Here is an 18,938-nt window from a genome sequence, read left to right as displayed (position 1 = left end):
CTGCGCGCATTGTGGCAGGCTTCTTTTCCGGGTGTTCGCGCGCCGGCTTTAGACGCACGCTGCGCATGCGCAGTACGCATGCGCAGTACGCATCTGAAACTGACAAGGAGAACCCGGAAGAGACGCCTGCCGCAAAAATAAGTGTAAACGTGTGCGGGATAGAATGAGCGACGGGGACGTCGCTCATGTGACTCCATGGTATCACGCCCACAGGGGCGTGATACCACGGAAAGTATGCAGACGCCTATAGGGCAAGGCGCCGCCCCTGTGACCATAAACTCTCTAATTTACATAGGAAATATGAAGGTAATAAAATGTTTTTTATTACTTTCATATTATACAATTTTATAACACAGGGATGGGTAGGGAGGTGGAATTAGGGCACACATGTGTCTGCTGATAGGTCAGAACGCATATTCTAGGTGACAGGTTCCCTTTAAGGTTCAAGCTCCCAGGTGCCCCTGTTATCTCTAAGCCAGTTATCTCCTGTCTTACATTGAGAACATCAGGTCAACTGCAAATTCTACACCAAACTCTCAACAGAAGACCATCTTAACGGTCGGCAAACCACCAGCATGGTCATTGTCAGGTATTGCAGCTTACCCAAATTCAAGTAAATGAGGCTAAACTGCAATACCAGATATAATCACCAGATGATACTGTGGAGAAAGCAGCAATTTTAATTCAAAACAGCAGTTTAACAACAAAATGGCAGCAATCTAAGTAAGATTTCCATGTCCTAGTGGGTCACAAATTATGAGGAATATTTTCCTTTTTTTTAAAACATTAAATTAGACACTTTTTTCAGATGGAAGCATTTATTATTTGTGATTTGGTTATACAGATGAATGGCTACTCGATGGTGAGATGAGTAGAGATTTTCCATCTTCTCTGGCGAAATATACCAGACAGTTGAGGATTATTATGATGTCCTTCACTATGTCACTTGACATGCACTCAGTTATCATCTTGTTTAGGTATTGTGGGTCATTATAGGAGGAAAGATCTTTGGTTCTTGCATTTCTATCCTTCGTTATCCCATAGGTGTTGACCATGTACTCTGTAAAGTGTGGGTGCACTGCTGGGTTGTAGCCCAATTTCCTCAGCTCGTCCATGATGTGATTGTAGCGCTGGTAGAGCTCAGATCTTAATTTCTCATCGACTTTTCCGGTTGTTGGACTTGTGGTCACCTGTAATCATGAAATATACCTTTAATATATTGGGGTAATCACAATACGACTTGTCTATGGATAAAATTGGCAAATTTATTGACAGACACATTTCTAACTGCCCGGCTAAGCTTTTATAATTCACAGTGAAAACTCATTTTTTCCATCAGGTTCTGGAGAAGTCAGTGCTTTATGTAGATCGCTCCGCAGTGCCATTTTGTTTGAAGAACTCACACAGTGACCACTTTACTTTACGTAACAAAAAAAATCTTCTTTTTTTTTATATAGTTTATTATGTAATTTTAGCTTTCTCACCTCTATAATCTTCTCCTTTATGTATGGTACTCGGTATCCATACAGCCGTTGTTGCTCCAGGAAGATGGCACACAGAATCCGGCGGTCCAGTTGAAAGGCGATCTCTCCGACAATGCGCTGACATTTCTTCACTTTTTCAGGGTCTATAAAAGTTCAATAATAAAATTACGGTTTAGTGAAATCCTTAAAATGACATATACTGAGAATATAGATTTAAGAATTGTCACCTATTTGTGTGCCTGAATTGACCATTTTTGCTTCTTCTTTGAGGTCTAGAACAAATGAATAATATTAAAATGAGTTGTCTGTAATAAACATAAATGATAAAGCTCCCTTAATAATAACCATACACCAGGGATGAGATAAACAGGTATCAGTCATAGCCGGGGCTTGGAGCCAGAGGGCGCCCGACAGGTTCTCCTGCCCCAAAACTAGATCTATAAATCTAAAAAAAATGTATCATGGATTAAAAATAGTTAATCCATGATAAGCCCTGAATGATCAGATCTACCTAAACACTTCAGGTTCTACCTAAACAATTTTTCACCATTACAATAACGGTCATGGCCAAATGCAATTTTTTTGAAAAACTGGATCTTAAAAGTGGAGTAATATATGAAATATCAGGAATCAAGAGAATACAAAAGTAATAAATATATCTCACATTGATGTTCCAATATTTCTGTATTTTTCTTATTTTTCATGCCTAGAATACAAAAAATAGTAATCTGTATCTCTAGACATTCTGTATCCAGATTCTACCAATCGCTTTAGGAAACGTCAACATCAACCCATTAAAAATTCGGATTTGGTGGAAATCCCTTTGTGTTATCCCAGTCTTACCATTGTGGTCTTTCTTGTGTTGTCCTGGAGGTGTTATAATTTGAGCTTTTCTTTCATGGTCTTTCAAAACACAGCGAAGCTCCACGTTCTCCTGCATTAGCCCCATCATCTTGCGCAGCTGCGCATTCTCTGCTAGTAGACGTGAACTCTCCATGTTGAAGGCTTCTTCATCACAAGAACATATATTAGTATTCTCCATGTTGTAATTATTAGAAGCTCCTGAAAACGTCTTCACAGAAATTCTTCACCAGGCCAATGTCTGAGATGGAACACTGGGGAAACGTAATATTCTAAGTTCTGTGATGTCACCGGCAGCGTCACTGAGACCTGATAATGAGCTCATCGGTCATTGCAGCCAATAGGAATTCACCACATTGGAATAATATTTACATGAAAAAGAAAAAAGGCCAGCTTACCGGTAGTAGAGATCCCTCATGTAGCGTCTATGTCCTGTGAAGCCGCACGGAGCCGGGTGGATACCCTTCCAGCAGCAAAGAGTGAAGCAGCTTCAAAATGTAAACCGAATGCAAGTGGACAAAAAAAAAAAATCCTTTAAAAAATTCTAAATGTTATTTGTTAATTTTATTTAAAAAAACACTATATTTGAATGGCTGGTAGAGAAACTAACAGGGTGTCCCAGACTATGCTACGCCTTCATTATGGTCTGTATTCTGAAAGCCACAAAAGCTCATCTACGTAAATCCTCAGATCACATGATCAATTCAAAATGGGAGTACATCCTTCTAATATCAGAGGCTAAAAGCAAACAGTTTCAAAAATAACTAGTTCCTTTTTGGCGAAAAAATATATGTATAGTTGAATTTTGGGTTGTTTTTATAAATATGGACAAATATACTCGTAACTTACATGAGTTTACCAATACAAAAGAAAAAGGAGAGGAAAAAAAAAGACAAAAACTTCTTAATAATAATAAATGTATGAGAATCTCCACAGGTAAACAGTATAGTCCATGCCACGGTTTCACCGATCGCACATTATCAAATCTTTTCTTTGTTTCAAACCTGTTGGGATCCGACTCTCCAAAGAAAATATCCAAAGCACACCTCCAAATTATGCATGAACTATTTAGGGAAGAAGTCGGCAGCTTTTATTCTATCTGTAATGTAGGGGTCGCCCAGTCACCAGACCTCAACCCTATAGAGCTGTTGTGGAAGCAGCATGACCGTATTGGTGCAAAAAAAGGGCCCATCAAGCCAATCCAACTTGTGGGGGGGGGGGAAGCATGGGGGGAAATATCTCCCAATTACCTCCGCAAATTAACAGCTAGAATGCCAAAGGTCACAAAGCTGGGATTGCTGCAAAGGAGCATTCTGTGCCGAAAGCAAGGTGTGAAGAGGAAATTATTTCAAGAAAAAAAAAAATCATTATTTCTAACGTCATCAATGTCTGGACTATATTTTCTATTCATTATACAACTCATTTGATAAATAAAAGTATGATTTTTCATGGAAAAGACAAAATTGTCTGGGTGACCCCAAACTTTTGAGATGTAGTGTATAATACACAGTGTGTCCACCTATATCCTGTCCACCGCCATTAACTTGAGAATGGCGGCAGCTATAGGCATAGAAGTGGTGTCTAGGTATAGTAAAGTAGCCATGCGCTATGCAATGAAACCACCTATAGCGACACCTGGTGGAAAACAACGGAGTTAGCATTTTTATCTCGAAAACGGAACGAGATAGAGAAAAAAAGTGAATTAAAAATTGTAGGGAATCATCAATTCAATACGAGAACCGCCGTTCTCAAGTTAATGGAGGTGAACAGGATATGGGTGGACACACTGCATATATAATATATATATATATAAGCTGCATGCAAATATATCTATATACACACATTGTGGGGCACCTCCCTCTACAGTCCTCATAAAGAAGCGATAAGCTAATCTAATGCCTTTCAGAAGAAAAAGATCCAGGTTGGTTGCAATATATCTATTTCTAGTGGACCTACGCATTTCTCCTTGAAGCCTTAGCAGGCCCGGACTGACAGGCGGGAGGGGCGGGACTTCTCCCGGTGGGCTGGCCGGTGGAGGGGTGGGGGGGCCGCCCCCCGCCTCTCCCGCACTGGAGCCGGCTAAATCAGAGTGGAAAAAATGAGGCCTCCAAAAATCAACTCCGATATATCCGGCTCACTACTGAAGCAGCTAGATCAGAGTTGATTTTTTGAGGACCACAAAAAATCAACTCTGAACTAGACGCAACCCTGCCGGGACCGGGGCTTCGACGTGCAGCTGCGTGATGACATCATCACCCTGCTGCTGTCGCCGCAGAGACACGTCAGGCAGCGCGCTCCATGGAGGAGCCGAAGATGAAAGGTTTAATCACTGTGGATGGGTGAGGAGGGGATTAGGGCACATAATAGGGAGTACTTTATCCAGAGGGGCAGTGTGGTGTGTGAGGGGGGATATTTTACTACGCGACCGCCAGGGGCCGGCCTGTGAGTCAGGGGGGGGCCTGTGAGTCGGGGGGGGCGGCCTGTGAGTCGGGGGGGCGGCCTGTGAGTCAGGGGGGGGGGCGGCCTGTGAGTCAGGGGGGGGGCCTGTGAGTCGGGGGGGGCGGCCTGTGAGTCAGGGGGGGGGCGGCCTGTGAGTCAGGGGGGGGCGGCCTGTGAGTCAGGGGGGGCGGCCTGTGAGTCAGGGGGGGCGGCCTGTGAGTCAGGGGGGGCGGCCTTTGAGTCAGGGGGGGTCGGCCTGTGAGTCAGGGGGGGGCGGCCTGTGAGTCAGGGGGGGGACGGCCTGTGAGTCAGGGGGGGGGGCCGCCTGTGAGTCAGGGGGGGGGGCGGCCTGTGAGTCAGGGGGGGCGGCCTGTGAGTCAGGGGGGGGCGGCCTGTGAGTCAGGGGGGGCGGCTTGTGAGTCAGGGGGGGCGGCCTGTGAGTCAGGGGGGGCGGCCTGTGAGTCAGGGGGGGCGGCCTTTGAGTCAGGGGGGGTCGGCCTGTGAGTCAGGGGGGGGCGGCCTGTGAGTCAGGAGGGGGACGGCCTGTGAGTCAGGGGGGGGGGGCGGCCTGTGAGTCAGGGGGGGGGCGGCCTGTGAGTCAGGGGGGGCGGCCTGTGAGTCGGGGGGGGCGGCCTGTGAGTCAGGGGGGGAGCGGCCTGTGAGTCAGAGGGGGACGGCCTGTGAGTCAGGGGGGGGCGGCCTGTGAGTCAGGGGGGGACGGCCTGTGAGTCGGGGGGGGCGGCCTGTGAGTCAGGGGGGGGGGGTGGCCTGTGAGTCAGGGGGGGCGGCCTGTGAGTCAGGGGGGGGGGGGCGGCCTGTGAGTCAGGGGGGGGGGCGGCCTGTGAGTCAGGGGGGGCGGCCTGTGAGTCAGGGGGGGGCGGCCTGTGAGTCAGGGGGGGCCGCCCGGTGTCATCAGGGGACAGAGGGGCCCCCTGACCTGGAGAGGCCACCAGGCGTTTCTGACGTGCGGCAGAGCAGAAGTGCTCTAGCAGACGGAAGCCATCCTTCCAGGACCTGCGATGATGTCATGTGCCCATGTGACTGTGCGGGAGGAGACACAGGAGGCCGGGCAGAAAGAAACAGAAGATAATGATATCGATTCCTGAAAGAGATTGGGACACATGACTGGTAATGAGAAAAGAGGGGACATGAGGGGGAGGGGGTGCAGGGTGAGGGGCATATGAGGCCTACAGACTGTGACAGAAGCATGTGAAGGGGTGCAGAGTTTTTGAGAGGGGTAAATTGGATTACATGCAGGGTGAGGTATGTGGAGCAGGGTGTGTGGGATATGGGGGTGTAGTGTGTGTGATATGGGGGTGCAGGCTGTATGAGGAGCAGGGTGTGTGGGATATGGGGGTGTAGTGTGTGTGATATGGGGGTGCAGGCTGTATGGGGAGCAGGATGTGTGACATGGGGGTGTAGTGTGTGTGATATGGGGGTGCAGGCTGTATGGGGAGCAGGATGTGTGACATGGGGGTGTAGTGTGTGTGATATGGGGGGTGCAGGCTGTATGGGGAGCAGGATGTGTGACATGGGGGTGTAGTGTGTGTGATATGGGGGTGCAGGCTGTATGGGGAGCAGGATGTGTGACATGGGGGTGTAGTGTGTGTGATATGGGGGTGCAGGCTGTATGGGGAGCAGGATGTGTGACATGGGGGTGTAGTGTGTGTGATATGGGGGTGCAGGCTGTATGAGGAGCAGGGTGTGTGAGATATGTGGGTGTAGTGTGTGTTATGGGGGGTGCAGGCTGTATGGGGAGCAGGATGTGTGACATGGGGGTGTAGTGTGTGTGATATGGGGGTGCAGGCTGTATGGGGAGCAGGATGTGTGACATGGGGGTGTAGTGTGTGTGATATGGGGGTGCAGGCTGTATGAGGAGCAGGATGTGTGACATGGGGGTGTAGTGTGTGTGATATGGGGGTGCAGGCTGTATGGGGAGCAGGATGTGTGACATGGGGGTGTAGTGTGTGTGATATGGGGGGTGCAGGCTGTATGGGGAGCAGGATGTGTGACATGGGGGTGTAGTGTGTGTGATATGGGGGGTGCAGGCTGTATGGGGAGCAGGATGTGTGACATATGGGGGTGTAGTGTGTGTGATATGGGGGTGTAGTGTGTGTGTGTGATATGGGGGTGCAGGCTGTATGGGGAGCAGGATGTGTGACATGGGGGTGTAGTGTGTGTGATATGGGGGTGCAGGCTGTATGGGGAGCAGGATGTGTGACATGGGGGTGTAGTGTGTGTGATATGGGGGTGCAGACTGTATGGGGAGCAGGATGTGTGACATGGGGGTGTAGTGTGTGTGATATGGGGGTGCAGACTGTATGGGGAGCAGGATGTGTGACATGGGGGTGTAGTGTGTGTGATATGGGGGGTGCAGGCTGTATGGGGAGCAGGATGTGTGACATGGGGGTGTAGTGTGTGTGATATGGGGGGTGCAGGCTGTATGGGGAGCAGGATGTGTGACATATGGGGGTGTAGTGTGTGTGATATGGGGGTGTAGTGTGTGTGTGTGATATGGGGGTGCAGGCTGTATGGGGAGCAGGATGTGTGACATATGGGGGTGTAGTGTGTGTGTGTGATGGACCTGTGGAAGCACCCCTAGTGGTGTGAAACGGTGCCGTTGCCCAGCGTGCTCCCTCCCCCCTTTTGCCTGCCTTTTGTATGCATGAATGAAGCATGAATGAAAGCAATGTTTTATCGGTGCGTGCTGCCAGCCTATTTCATTGATGATAAAAATATAGCATCTGCCCAACAATGGTATCATTAAAAACATCAGCTCAAGACGCAAAAATTAAGTCATCACTGAGCCCCAGATCCCGAAAAATGAGAGCGCTACGGTTTTTGGAAAATGGCGCAAAAAATGTGCAACTTTTTTTGGACAAACGTCTGATTTTTTTTAACCCCTTAGATAACAGTAAACCTATACATGTTTAGTGTCAACAAACTCGCACCGAACTGAGGCATCACAGCGACACCCACACAACAGTTTTACCATATAGTGAACACGGTGAATAAAATATCCTAAAAACAATCTTGCAATCTCACTTTCTTTTAAAATTCTTCCGCACTTGGAATTTGTTTGCCATTTTCCAGCACACTATATGATAAAATTTATGGTTTCATTTAAAAGAACAACACGTCCCGCAAAAAATAAGCCCTTATGTGGCAAGATTGACGGAAAAATAAAAAAGTTACGGCTCTTCAAAGAAGTGCGCAAAAAACAAAAAATGGAAAATCGCCCGGGGGTGAAGGGGTTAATGAGATGGGATGGTTTTACGAATATTATTCATAAGGAAAGACAGTGTGGGGGGCATAATTCATGGTGGAGGAATGGTGCAGTGGTCATAGTATATGAGTGGGGCAGTGTGGAGGCCATGTATCATAAGGGGGACAATGCGGGGTCACTTTTTTGTCAGGGAGCATAGTGGGGGAATTATTTTTTTCAGGTGCACAGTATACGGGTTATTTAGTGCACAGTATACGGGTTATTTAGTGCACAGTATACGGGTTATTTAGTGCACAGTATACGGGTTATTTAGTGCACAGTATACGGGTTATTTAGTGCACAGTATACGGGTTATTTAGTGCACAGTATACAGGTTATTTAGTGCACAGTATACGGGTTATTTAGTGCACAGTATACGGGTTATTTAGTGCACAGTATACGGGTTATTTAGTGCACAGTATACGGGTTATTTAGTGCACAGTATACGGGTTATTTAGTGCACAGTATACGGGTTATTTAGTGCACAGTATACGGGTTATTTAGTGCACAGTATACGGGTTATTTAGTGCACAGTATACAGGTTATTTAGTGCACAGTATACGGGATATTTAGTGCACAGTATACGGGTTATTTAGTGCACAGTATACGGGTTATTTAGTGCACAGTATACGGGTTATTTAGTGCACAGTATACGGGTTATTTAGTGCACAGTATACGGGTTATTTAGTGCACAGTATACGGGTTATTTAGTGCACAGTATACGGGTTATTTAGTGCACAGTATACGGGTTATTTAGTGCACAGTATACAGGTTATTTAGTGCACAGTATACGGGTTATTTAGTGCACAGTATACGGGTTATTTAGTGCACAGTATACGGGTTATTTAGTGCACAGTATACGGGTTATTTAGTGCACAGTATACGGGTTATTTAGTGCACAGTATACGGGTTATTTAGTGCACAGTATACGGGTTATTTAGTGCACAGTATACGGGTTATTTAGTGCACAGTATACAGGTTATTTAGTGCACAGTATACGGGTTATTTAGTGCACAGTATACGGGTTATTTAGTGCACAGTATACGGGTTATTTAGTGCACAGTATACGGGTTATTTAGTGCACAGTATACGGGTTATTTAGTGCACAGTATACGGGTTATTTAGTGCACAGTATACGGGTTATTTAGTGCACAGTATACGGGTTATTTAGTGCACAGTATACGGGTTATTTAGTGCACAGTATACGGGTTATTTAGTGCACAGTATACGGGTTATTTAGTGCACAGTATACGGGTTATTTAGTGCACAGTATACGGGTTATTTAGTGCACAGTATACGGGTTATTTAGTGCACAGTATACGGGTTATTTAGTGCACAGTATGTATGGATATTTTTTATTTAGGTGTAATAATGACACTAATTTTTTAGGGCATCATGTTATGATAAGTTGTGGAAAACCAGAGAAGATGGAAGTGTGCTGAGACGAGCTGTGGATGTCCAAGGTCATCATGGCGTCTGGACCAGATAAAGAAGAATGGGATGAGACCATTACAATCTGAGAAGAAGTCACCAATAAGGTACCTGGATCTAAGAGACCATTTATACTGGACAATCGCGTCCTTTAAAGGGAATCTGTCACCAGGATTTGCTCCCCCATGTGAGAGCAGGATAATGTAGAGGCAGAGACCCTGATTCCAGCGATGTGTCACTTACTGAACTGTTTTCTGTCATTTTGATAAAATCAATGTTTTCTCTGCTGCAGATAAAAGCTCATGAATATGCTGGACTACCTGGCATCAGGCCAAGTAGTCCTGTAATTATAATCTGCTGCTGATTAATCAGTGATTTTATCAAAACTACACTAAGCAGCCCAGTAATGACACATTGCTGGAATCAGGATCTCTGCCCCTATGTTATGCTGCTCTCAGATTAGAGGGAAAATACCTGCTGTCAGATTCCCTGTTTAAATGATCATTGACCATTTGATTATATGAAGCTGATTGGCAGTTTAACGGCCTGTGACTGCAGACATGTAAATCCTCATTGCATGCGCACAGCGAGCGGTCAGGTTTTTCCAGTGCCGGCGGTGAGAGCGGCCGTCATGTGACCACAAGCGTGCGATTTGCATACTTCTAGCCACATCGGCATGAGGCTTTAGACTGACTTACTGGTAGGGGCAGCATGAACCCCAACTACGGCCCTGCCGCTACACGTAACTGTATCACTTTGCGCATGCACGCTGCAATTTGTTTTCCCAGACCACTCGATCCAAGAACAAAATTGAACATAACCACGGCCTCATTGATAACATTGGTCCGAGTGCGATCCGATGTTTTGTCAGATCACACTCGGGCCAAAAATACGAGTGTCTACACAAGCTCTGAGCTGAAACCCAAGCTACGCCTCTGGTGAGGACATGTTTTTATTTTTTTTAATCAATGAGTAAACGGTGGCCAGAAGTCTATGGGGGTGCATTATACTATATGGAGGATTATGGGGTGTGCATTATACTATATGGAGGATTATGGGGTGTGCATTATACTATATGGAGGATTATGGTGTGTGCATTATACTATATGGAGGATTATAGGGTGTGCATTATACTATATGGAGGATTATGGAGTGTGCATTATACTATATGGAGGATTATGGTGTGTGCATTATACTATATGGAGGATTATAGGGGTGTGCATTATACTATATGGAGGATTATAGGGGTGTGCATTATACTATATGGAGGATTATAGGGTGTGCATTATACTATATGGAGGATTATAGGGTGTGCATTATACTATACGGAGGATTATAGGGGTGTGCATTATACTATATGGAGGATTATAGGGTGTGCATTATACTATATGGAGGATTATGGTGTGTGCATTATACTATATGGAGGATTATAGGGTGTGCATTATACTATATGGAGGATTATAGGGTGTGCATTATACTATATGGAGGATTATAGGGTGTGCATTATACTATACGGAGGATTATAGGGGTGTGCATTATACTATATGGAGGATTATAGGGTGTGCATTATACTATATGGAGGATTATAGGGTGTGCATTATACTATATGGAGGATTATAGGGTGTGCATTATACTATACGGAGGATTATAGGGTGTGCATTATACTATATGGAGGATTATAGGGTGTGCATTATACTATACGGAGGATTATAGGGGTGTGCATTATACTATATGGAGGATTATGGAGTGTGCATTTATATGGAGGATTATGGAGTGTGCATTTTGCTACAGTATATGGAGGATTATGGTGTGTGCATTATACTATACGGAGGATTATAGGGGTGTGCATTATACTATATGGAGGATTATGGAGTGTGCATTATACTATATGGAGGATTATGGGGTGTGCATTATACTATATGGAGGATTATGGAGTGTGCATTATACTATATGGAGGATTATGGAGTGTGCATTAAACTGTATGGAGGACTATGGGATGTGTATTATCTTAAATCGAGGACTGTGGGATGTGTATTATATGGAGGACTATGTGAAGTGTATTATAATACATGGAGGACTATGAGAGGTGCATTCTAATATAGGGAGTTTTATGTGGGACCCTTTATACTATATGGAAGGGTATGTGGGGTCAATATAGGGTTTGGAGAACTATATATGAAGGGGACAAAGATAAAGCATGGCATGGGAAGGTTTTGTGCTGAGGAAAAGAAGCTCTTTCCCTCAGCACCTCAGCATCCAGCTGTCTCATGCTCTTATATCATGGGGAAGCTGGGTGCTGAGGGAAAGATGTATAGCAGAGCATGGGAAAGCTGGGTGCTGAGGGAAAGATGTATAGTAGAGCATGGGAAAGCTGGGTGCTGAGGGAAAAATGTATAGCAGAGCATGGGAAAGCTGGGTGCTGAGGGAAAGATGTATAGTAGAGCATGGGAAAGCTGGGTGCTGAGGGAAAGATGTATAGCAGAGCATGGGAAAGCTGGGTGCTGAGGGAAAGATGTATAGCAGAGCATGGGAAAGCTGGGTGCTGAGGGAAAGATGTATAGCAGAGCATGGGGAAGGTACATGATGAGGACAAGATGTAAAGCAGAACATACGAAAGCTGCTGATAGAAAAAGATTTCAGATCATGGGAAACCTGGGTGCTGAAGGAAAGAGCCAAGTGTCAGCGACACTATCCCATACCCCGAGTGTCGGTGTACGTAGAGGGGGGGCCCAGGTCCAAACTTTGCACCGGGGCCCTTCAAACTCTAGTTACGCCACTGGACTGCAGCATTATATGGAGAGCAGCATCCGATTCATTATCTGCGAGACCCAGCTCTGTAGGGAAAATAGCGGCTTCACCAGGTCCTGCTAAGAGCAATAAATAGGCCTGAGCTGTAATACTGGACACAGCCGTGACTACATGTTATATGGTCGTGTTACACAATCTACAAGTGCACAAAGATATTACACATTCAACACGCGAAACATGGGCCTGTGCACCCCCAAATGCCAGGGCTGAATTTTAGTCCCAGTCCGGCCCTGAGCCTTAGGCTACTTTCACACATCCGGTTTGAGCTGTGCGGCTCAATCCGGCTGTGCAAGCTATGCAACGGATGCGGCGAAAACACCGCATCCTTTGCATAAGTTTTTACATGCGGTCCGTTCGTTTTTTTCCGGTTGCGGCATGCTACTGAGCATGCGCAGTGGAAGAAACCGCATGTGGCGGCCGGATGCGTTTTTTTCCGCATCGCGCCGCATCCGGCATCCATAGGCATGCATTGAAAAATGCGCCGCAGCGGCCGGATGCGGCGCAATGCGTTTTTTTTGCCGGAGCAAAAAATGTTGCAGGCAACGTTTCATCCGGCCACGGCATCGGCTAAATCTGCCGCATGCGGCAAAAAACGGACCGACCGCAAGCCCATGCGGCACAATACGGCACTAATGTAAGCCTATGCAAAAAAAAACGCAACCGGCGGCAAAAAAAACGGTTGCGGTTTTTCTGCAGAGCGCTGTATTGTGCCGCAGAGCAAATACCCGATGTGTGAAAGTAGCCTTAGGCTACTTTCACACATCAGTTTTCTACATTCAGGCACAATCCTTTTTTTCCTGATCCAACGTATCCGGCAAAAAATGCAAAAACCGTATCCACCGGATCCGGTTTTTAACGAAACCGTTATGCCGGATGCGTAAAAAAACGGATCCGTTTTGCATCCGTTTTTTTTTTTTTTTTTGCTGGATGTGTTTTTTCAAAACATCGGAGCATGCTCAGTTTACAAAAACGGATCTGGCAGCCGCATCCGTTTTTTTGCCGCATTGCGCCGGATCCAGCGTCCATAGGCTTCAATTGTAAAACATGCTTTTTTTTTGCCGGACAAAAAAATGTTACCAGATACGTTGCCTCCGGCCGCCACTTTAATTAATTTTGCCGCATCCGTAAAGAAACGGATGCAACGCAAAGCCATCAGGCACAATCCTGTAACAATGCAAATCTATGGGGATAAAACGGATGCGGTACCGGATCCGTTTTACCCATTTTTTTCCGGATTGTGCCTGATGTAAAACACCTGATGTGTGAAAGTAGCCTTACTCATGACCTGATTTATGAATAAAAAAAGCTTGCATTTATGACATGTCCTGTATGACAGCGATTTCCATTTAGGGTTGTCAAACACCAATATAGTTACGAATGTGTAATTAAAACAAAATAATAAAGAGTTGACTACGCATACATATAAGAAGTAAAGAAATGGAAAAAAAAAGATTTATGTAGCAGAATATATTAATATAGCAAAAGATTAAATCTTATGAAATATTTAACTAATTAAGTGGTCATGTCACTAGAGTAATATACACTTGGATTCTCTATTCAAAAGTTTCTGTCTGTGGTCACCTCTTGTTATGGGATTTTGGTATTTATTGCCATTTAACCCTACAGCTGTTCCTATATCCACTGTATTTGATACATTTTGTCCAAATTCACAAAGGTGACCTAAAAGGGTTTAACTTAAAGGGAATAGAGAAAGTCTATCAACCCATAAGAGAAGGTGACCACAGACATAAACTTTTGAATAGAGAATCCAAGTACATATTTACTTTAGAAACATGAGCAATTAATGGGTTAACTACTACACAAGAGTTAATCTTTCAATAGTAATATATTTTGCTACATAAATCTTCTTTCCCCTTCCTATATGTATGTGTAGCGATTGCTACATTTTTGTTTTTATATCACGTTAGTAGATATACTTGATTTTAATTGACAGCCCTAAATTAAAATGCCAATCAAACAGGATATGCCATGTAAGGAGGCTGTTTTCTTCAGAAATCAGATCATGAGTAAGGCTTCTATTCAAAATCAATAGATCTGTTGCTTTTATTCTACTTGCGCTACTTACCAAAAATGTTATCTGGAACTTTTTAACACCTATCATTAAATGTTAAATTGTATCTACCTTGGACTAGTTTCTCCACTCTGAATTAGCCCTAATCATCATATATTGGTTCTGGTGCTGTATACATGTGGCAGTCATTGCTCTGGTGCTGTCTCCATGTAATGTTGATCTGGCACTGTATTCATGTACTGATGGTTCACGTCCTGATTGGTTCTAGTTTTGTATTAATGTGCTGATAGTTCTAGCACTTTATTCATCTAATGATGGTCTGATGTTATTTTCATGTATTGATGTTGATACTTTAATTATGTAGCTATAATTGTTTCTATTTCTGTTTTCCTGTACTGTTTGTGATTCTTATGAAGAAGTTATGTAATGATGATGGTGCTGGTTCTGAATTAATTTACTGTTCCACTACTTCTCTGTTCTTTACCAAAAGCTGCAGCAGTAATATTGTGTTCATGTACTGATGTTGGTTCTGACGCTGCATTCATGTACTGATGGCTCTGGTGCTGTATTCATGTACTGATGGTGGTTCTGATGCTGAATTCATCTATTGTTGTTGGTTCTGGTCTTTACTGATGATAGGTCTTGTACTTTATTCATATACTGATGTTGATTCTGCTGCCTTATCATGTACTGGTGCTGTGTTCATGTAATAATGTTTCTGATGCTGCATCCATTAGATGTGCCAATTGTGGTGCTTTACCCAGCTCGTCCCGATTGCCTTGGTGTGGTGGTAATCGGGGTAATATATCGGGTTGATGTCAGTAAAAAATTGTAAAAAATTACAGCTGTTATCAAGCCCTGAGATAATAATGGAGAGTCTATGAAACCCTCCCCCCCCATTACCATCCCTGTATGTAAAAAGAAAGAAAAAAACAAACACACAAAAATCCTTTATTTTGAATAATTAAAAACACACCCTCTTTCACCAATTTATAAACCTCCAAAACACTCTTGCAGGTCCAACGTTCCACGATGATCCCGGCTCTGCTACATCCAGTGGCATTGGTAAGCGGTAACATTACAACACATGACCGCTCACCATGGCCTCTGGGAAACACTAAGAGGAGCATGGGAGCTGACAGACGTCACCTCTGGTGAATTCTGTGCAGGACTGTCTGATTGCGTGTTATGGCGGCAGCACAGTTAGACAGTCCAGCACTGAGTTCACCTGAAGTCATTTCTGGTGGTTCACACAGTACCCTCTATGTGAGCCATCAGCTGTGATCTCAGTTTAACTCAGTGCTGGACTGTTGAACTGCGCATAACAGCAGCAGCACAGTCCGACACTGAGTTCACCTGCAGTCACAGCTAGCTGGTGACTCACACAGATAGTACCATGAGAACCACCATAAGTGGCCTCAGGTGAACTCGGTGCCAGACTGTTGGACTGTGTGTCATGGCGGTAGAGCAGTCCAACAGTCCAGTAGCTATGAGGCTCTAAAACCTTAAAGAAGCCTTTAAGGTTCCTGGAGTTGCCAGCTACTGGGACATCTGGAGACTGTGACGTCTTACTAGAGTTCACAGCCTCCAGATGTCTCAGCAGCTGTGAACTTCAGGAGTTAGAGTTAGACATTCAGAAGTTAGAGTCAGTTCAAAGGCGGGCAACTAGACTACTACAAGGAATGAAAGGCCTCCCAGGTTGAAAAACCTGACAGGTTGAAAAAGTTAGATATGTTTAGCTTAGAAAAAAGACGTCTCAGAGGAGATCTCATTTATATGTATAAATACGTGTGGTCAATATAAAGGACTGGCACATGACTTATTTCTTCCGAAGACAATACTAAGGACCAGGGGGCACTCACTGCGAGTGGAAGAAAAGCGATTCCGACACCTAAATAGGAAAGGGTTCTTTACAGTTAGAGCAGTCAGACTGTGGAATGCCGACCACAAGAGGTTGTAATGGCAGATACTATAACAGCTTTTAAAAAAGGGCTGGATGATTTCCTCAGTACACACAACATTGTTGGTTATAAGTGACTTAGGGACAAAATGTAGAACTGGTGGAGGAAGGTTGAACTAGATGGACCTAGGTCTTTTTTTCAACCTAAGTAACTATGTAACTATGTAACCTTAAAAGCTTCCTTAAAGGGAACCTGTCAGCAGAAATTTCCCCTAAAACCTCACAGATTCCCCCTCTGCAGCTCGTGGGCTGCATTCTAGAAAGGTCCCTGTTAGTATTGTGCCCCCTTTCTGACCAAAAAAAAGAGTTTATAAAGAGGTACCTTTTTGGCTTCGGATTCTATAAATCAGACACGGGGGCGGGCTGCCTGATGGCCGTTATTCTGCCCCCTGGTCCTGTATGCCGCCCCCATCGCTGATTTCCATACTTTTGGACGCCGCCCACTGCTCCAGCCATCCCCGCGCATGCCCAGTGCCAGTCTCACGGGACTGAGCACTGTGACTGCTGGTGACGTGTGCGCAGGCAAGTGATTATGGGCGGGACTGTGACTGTTATCAGCAAGTGCCCGCCCATAATCTCGTGAGCGCGCAAACCTCTCCAGCGTCACACTGTGCTCAGTGTAGATGCTAGACTGTATGGGCTGCTTCCAGGGATGACGTCCCTTTGTCACGTGATAGGGTCGTGTTCAAAATACTATCACGTGACAAAGGGACGTCATCCCTGGAAGCAGCCCATACAGTCTAGCATCTACACTGAGCACAGTGTGACGCTGGAGAGGTTTGCGCGCTCACGAGATTATGGGCGGGTACTTGCTGATAACAGTCACAGTCCCGCCCATAATCACTTGCCTGCGCACACGTCACCAGCAGTCACAGTGCTCAGTCCCGTGAGACTGGCACTGGGCATGCGCGGGGATGGCTGGAGCAGTGGGCGGCGTCCAAAAGTATGGAAATCAGCGATGGGGGCGGCATACAGGACCAGGGGGCAGAATAACGGCCATCAGGCTGCCCGCCCCCGTGTCACATTTATAGAATCCGAAGCCAAAAAGGTACCACTTTATAAACTCTTTTTTTTGGTCAGAAAGGGGGCACAATAATAACAGGGACCTTTCTAGAATGCAGCCCAGGAGCTGCAGAGGGGGAATCTGTGAGGTTTTAGGGGAAATTTCTGCTGACAGGTTCCCTTTAAAGTCTCCTTTAGGCTCTGTGCGCACTGGGAAATGGAATTTTCTTGAGAAAATTCCGCATGTCCTCAAAGATTACCGCACCCGCGGTAAAAAACCGCGGGAAACCGCATCCGAAAACTGCATGCGGTTTGCCGCGGTTTGCTGCGGTTTTACCGCGGTATTGTTCGCGGTATTGCCGCGGTTTTGCCGCGTGCGGGTTGGGATGTGCTTTATTGCATTCAATGCAATAAAGCACATTGAAGAAAAAAAAAAAAATACATTTAATTCTGATAGTGGATAGACAGAAGAATAGATAGAGGGATAGATAGATAGACAGACAGAGGGATAGATAGAGGGATAGATAGATAGAGGACAGATCGCTGCATTTCCCACGGTCGGCAGTGAGTTCACATTACCGGCCGTGGGAAATGACCGGTAATTACCTCTGCTGTCTGCTGCATTCAGCCTGTGTCTGTGACAGTCGCGGCTGGATGTCAGCAGCGCAGGACGCCGGAGCCGGAGCTGTGGATTATGCCGGAGCTGTGTGGATTACGCCGGAGCTTTGTTTGGGGGGGTTAATAAAATGGTGAACGAGGCTTGTTGGTTTTATTTAAAATAAAGGATTTTTCTGTGTCTGTGTTTTATTCACTTTACTTACGGGTTGATCATGTCAGCTGTCACATAGACGCTGCCATGATCAAGCCTGGATTTAATGGCGGTGGTCCCCCATCACCATTAACCCCTTGTATTACCTTGCCACCACTGCTACACGGTGGCAAGAAGAGCCGGGGACACGCCGGTGCTGCCGCATAATGCATGCGACAGTGCCGGGGCAGCTGCGGCTGATATTCTCGGCTGCGGGAGGGGGAGTGAGGCGGGGGACATTATCCCTGCCCCTCTCCCTCCACAGCCTGAGAATACCGGGCCGCCGCTGTGTGCTTACCTCGGCTGGACGGTAAATATGCAGCGGAGCCCACGTTCTTTTTTTTCTATACTTCCGTTTTCTTTCTATGTGTGTTCTATGTGTCTGTGTCTATGTGTCTGTGTCTGTGATGTCTGTGTGTGTCAGTGATATGTGTGTGTTTACTCTGCACGGCTTCCTCTTCCTGTAAGGACATCACTTCCCTGCAAAACCGCAGGCAAGCGATGCACATTACCGGAGGTAAACCGCGAAATACCGCAGGGAATAACGCAGGAAAATGCAGTGAACCGCACAGAATTTGCTGCCTGCGTTATTCCCTGCGGGATTTCATGATTAACATTGAGTCAATGGAGTAAAATCCCGCAGCGATGTGCGGAAAAGAAGTGACATGCACTTGTTTTTGCTGCGGGATTCCCGCAGCAAAACATGCAGCTGTCAAATTCCGCCCAGTGCGCACAGGATTTTTTTTCTCCATAGGATTTGCTGGTGATTCACTGCAGAGATGTTATGAACATTTTCTGCAGCGAAACATGCAGCAAATCCGCGGAAAATCCGCGGCAAAATCCGGTAA

The 18,938-nt window shown here is 45.6% G+C and overlaps 1 protein-coding gene across 3 annotated transcripts; it reads right to left on the bottom strand.

Moving 5' to 3' along the window:
- Nucleotides 1-809: 809 nt before the first annotated feature.
- LOC142250340 (speriolin-like) lies at nt 810-2,574 on the bottom strand. Of its 3 annotated transcripts, XM_075322484.1 has the most exons (5): nt 2,328-2,574; nt 2,149-2,190; nt 1,712-1,756; nt 1,485-1,627; nt 810-1,190 (listed from the first exon to the last, which is right to left on the bottom strand). In XM_075322484.1, exons 1-5 carry the CDS (start codon nt 2,524-2,526, stop codon nt 837-839), a joined length of 783 nt encoding a protein of 260 aa, XP_075178599.1. In that variant the 5' UTR covers nt 2,527-2,574; the 3' UTR covers nt 810-836. The 3 variants fall into 3 exon arrangements, with proteins under 3 accessions (XP_075178599.1, XP_075178600.1, XP_075178601.1); XM_075322485.1 differs by lacking the exon at nt 2,149-2,190; XM_075322486.1 differs by lacking the exons at nt 1,712-1,756; nt 2,149-2,190.
- Between the last annotated feature and the right edge of the window lie 16,364 nt (nt 2,575-18,938).

Source organism: Anomaloglossus baeobatrachus, chromosome 9 (assembly GCF_048569485.1).
Source record: "Anomaloglossus baeobatrachus isolate aAnoBae1 chromosome 9, aAnoBae1.hap1, whole genome shotgun sequence".
In the NCBI taxonomy this organism is placed as follows: Eukaryota; Metazoa; Chordata; class Amphibia; order Anura; family Aromobatidae; genus Anomaloglossus; species Anomaloglossus baeobatrachus.
The sequence above is the reverse complement of the archived record's forward strand: the minus strand, read 5'-3'. Positions and strand labels throughout refer to the sequence as shown.

What these genes read in the sequence shown, in the direction of transcription:
- LOC142250340 (XM_075322484.1), bottom strand. Translation starts at nt 2,526, where the DNA reads ATGGAGAATACTAATATATGTTCTTGTGATGAAGAAGCCTTCAACATG. An exon ending in ACACAAGAAAGACCACAATG is followed by an intron (nt 2,191 to 2,327) that starts GTAAGACTGGGA and finishes TTTGTATTCTAG; the next exon opens with GCATGAAAAATAAGAAAAAT. An exon ending in AGAAATATTGGAACATCAAT is followed by an intron (nt 1,757 to 2,148) that starts GTGAGATATATT and finishes CATTTGTTCTAG; the next exon opens with ACCTCAAAGAAGAAGCAAAA.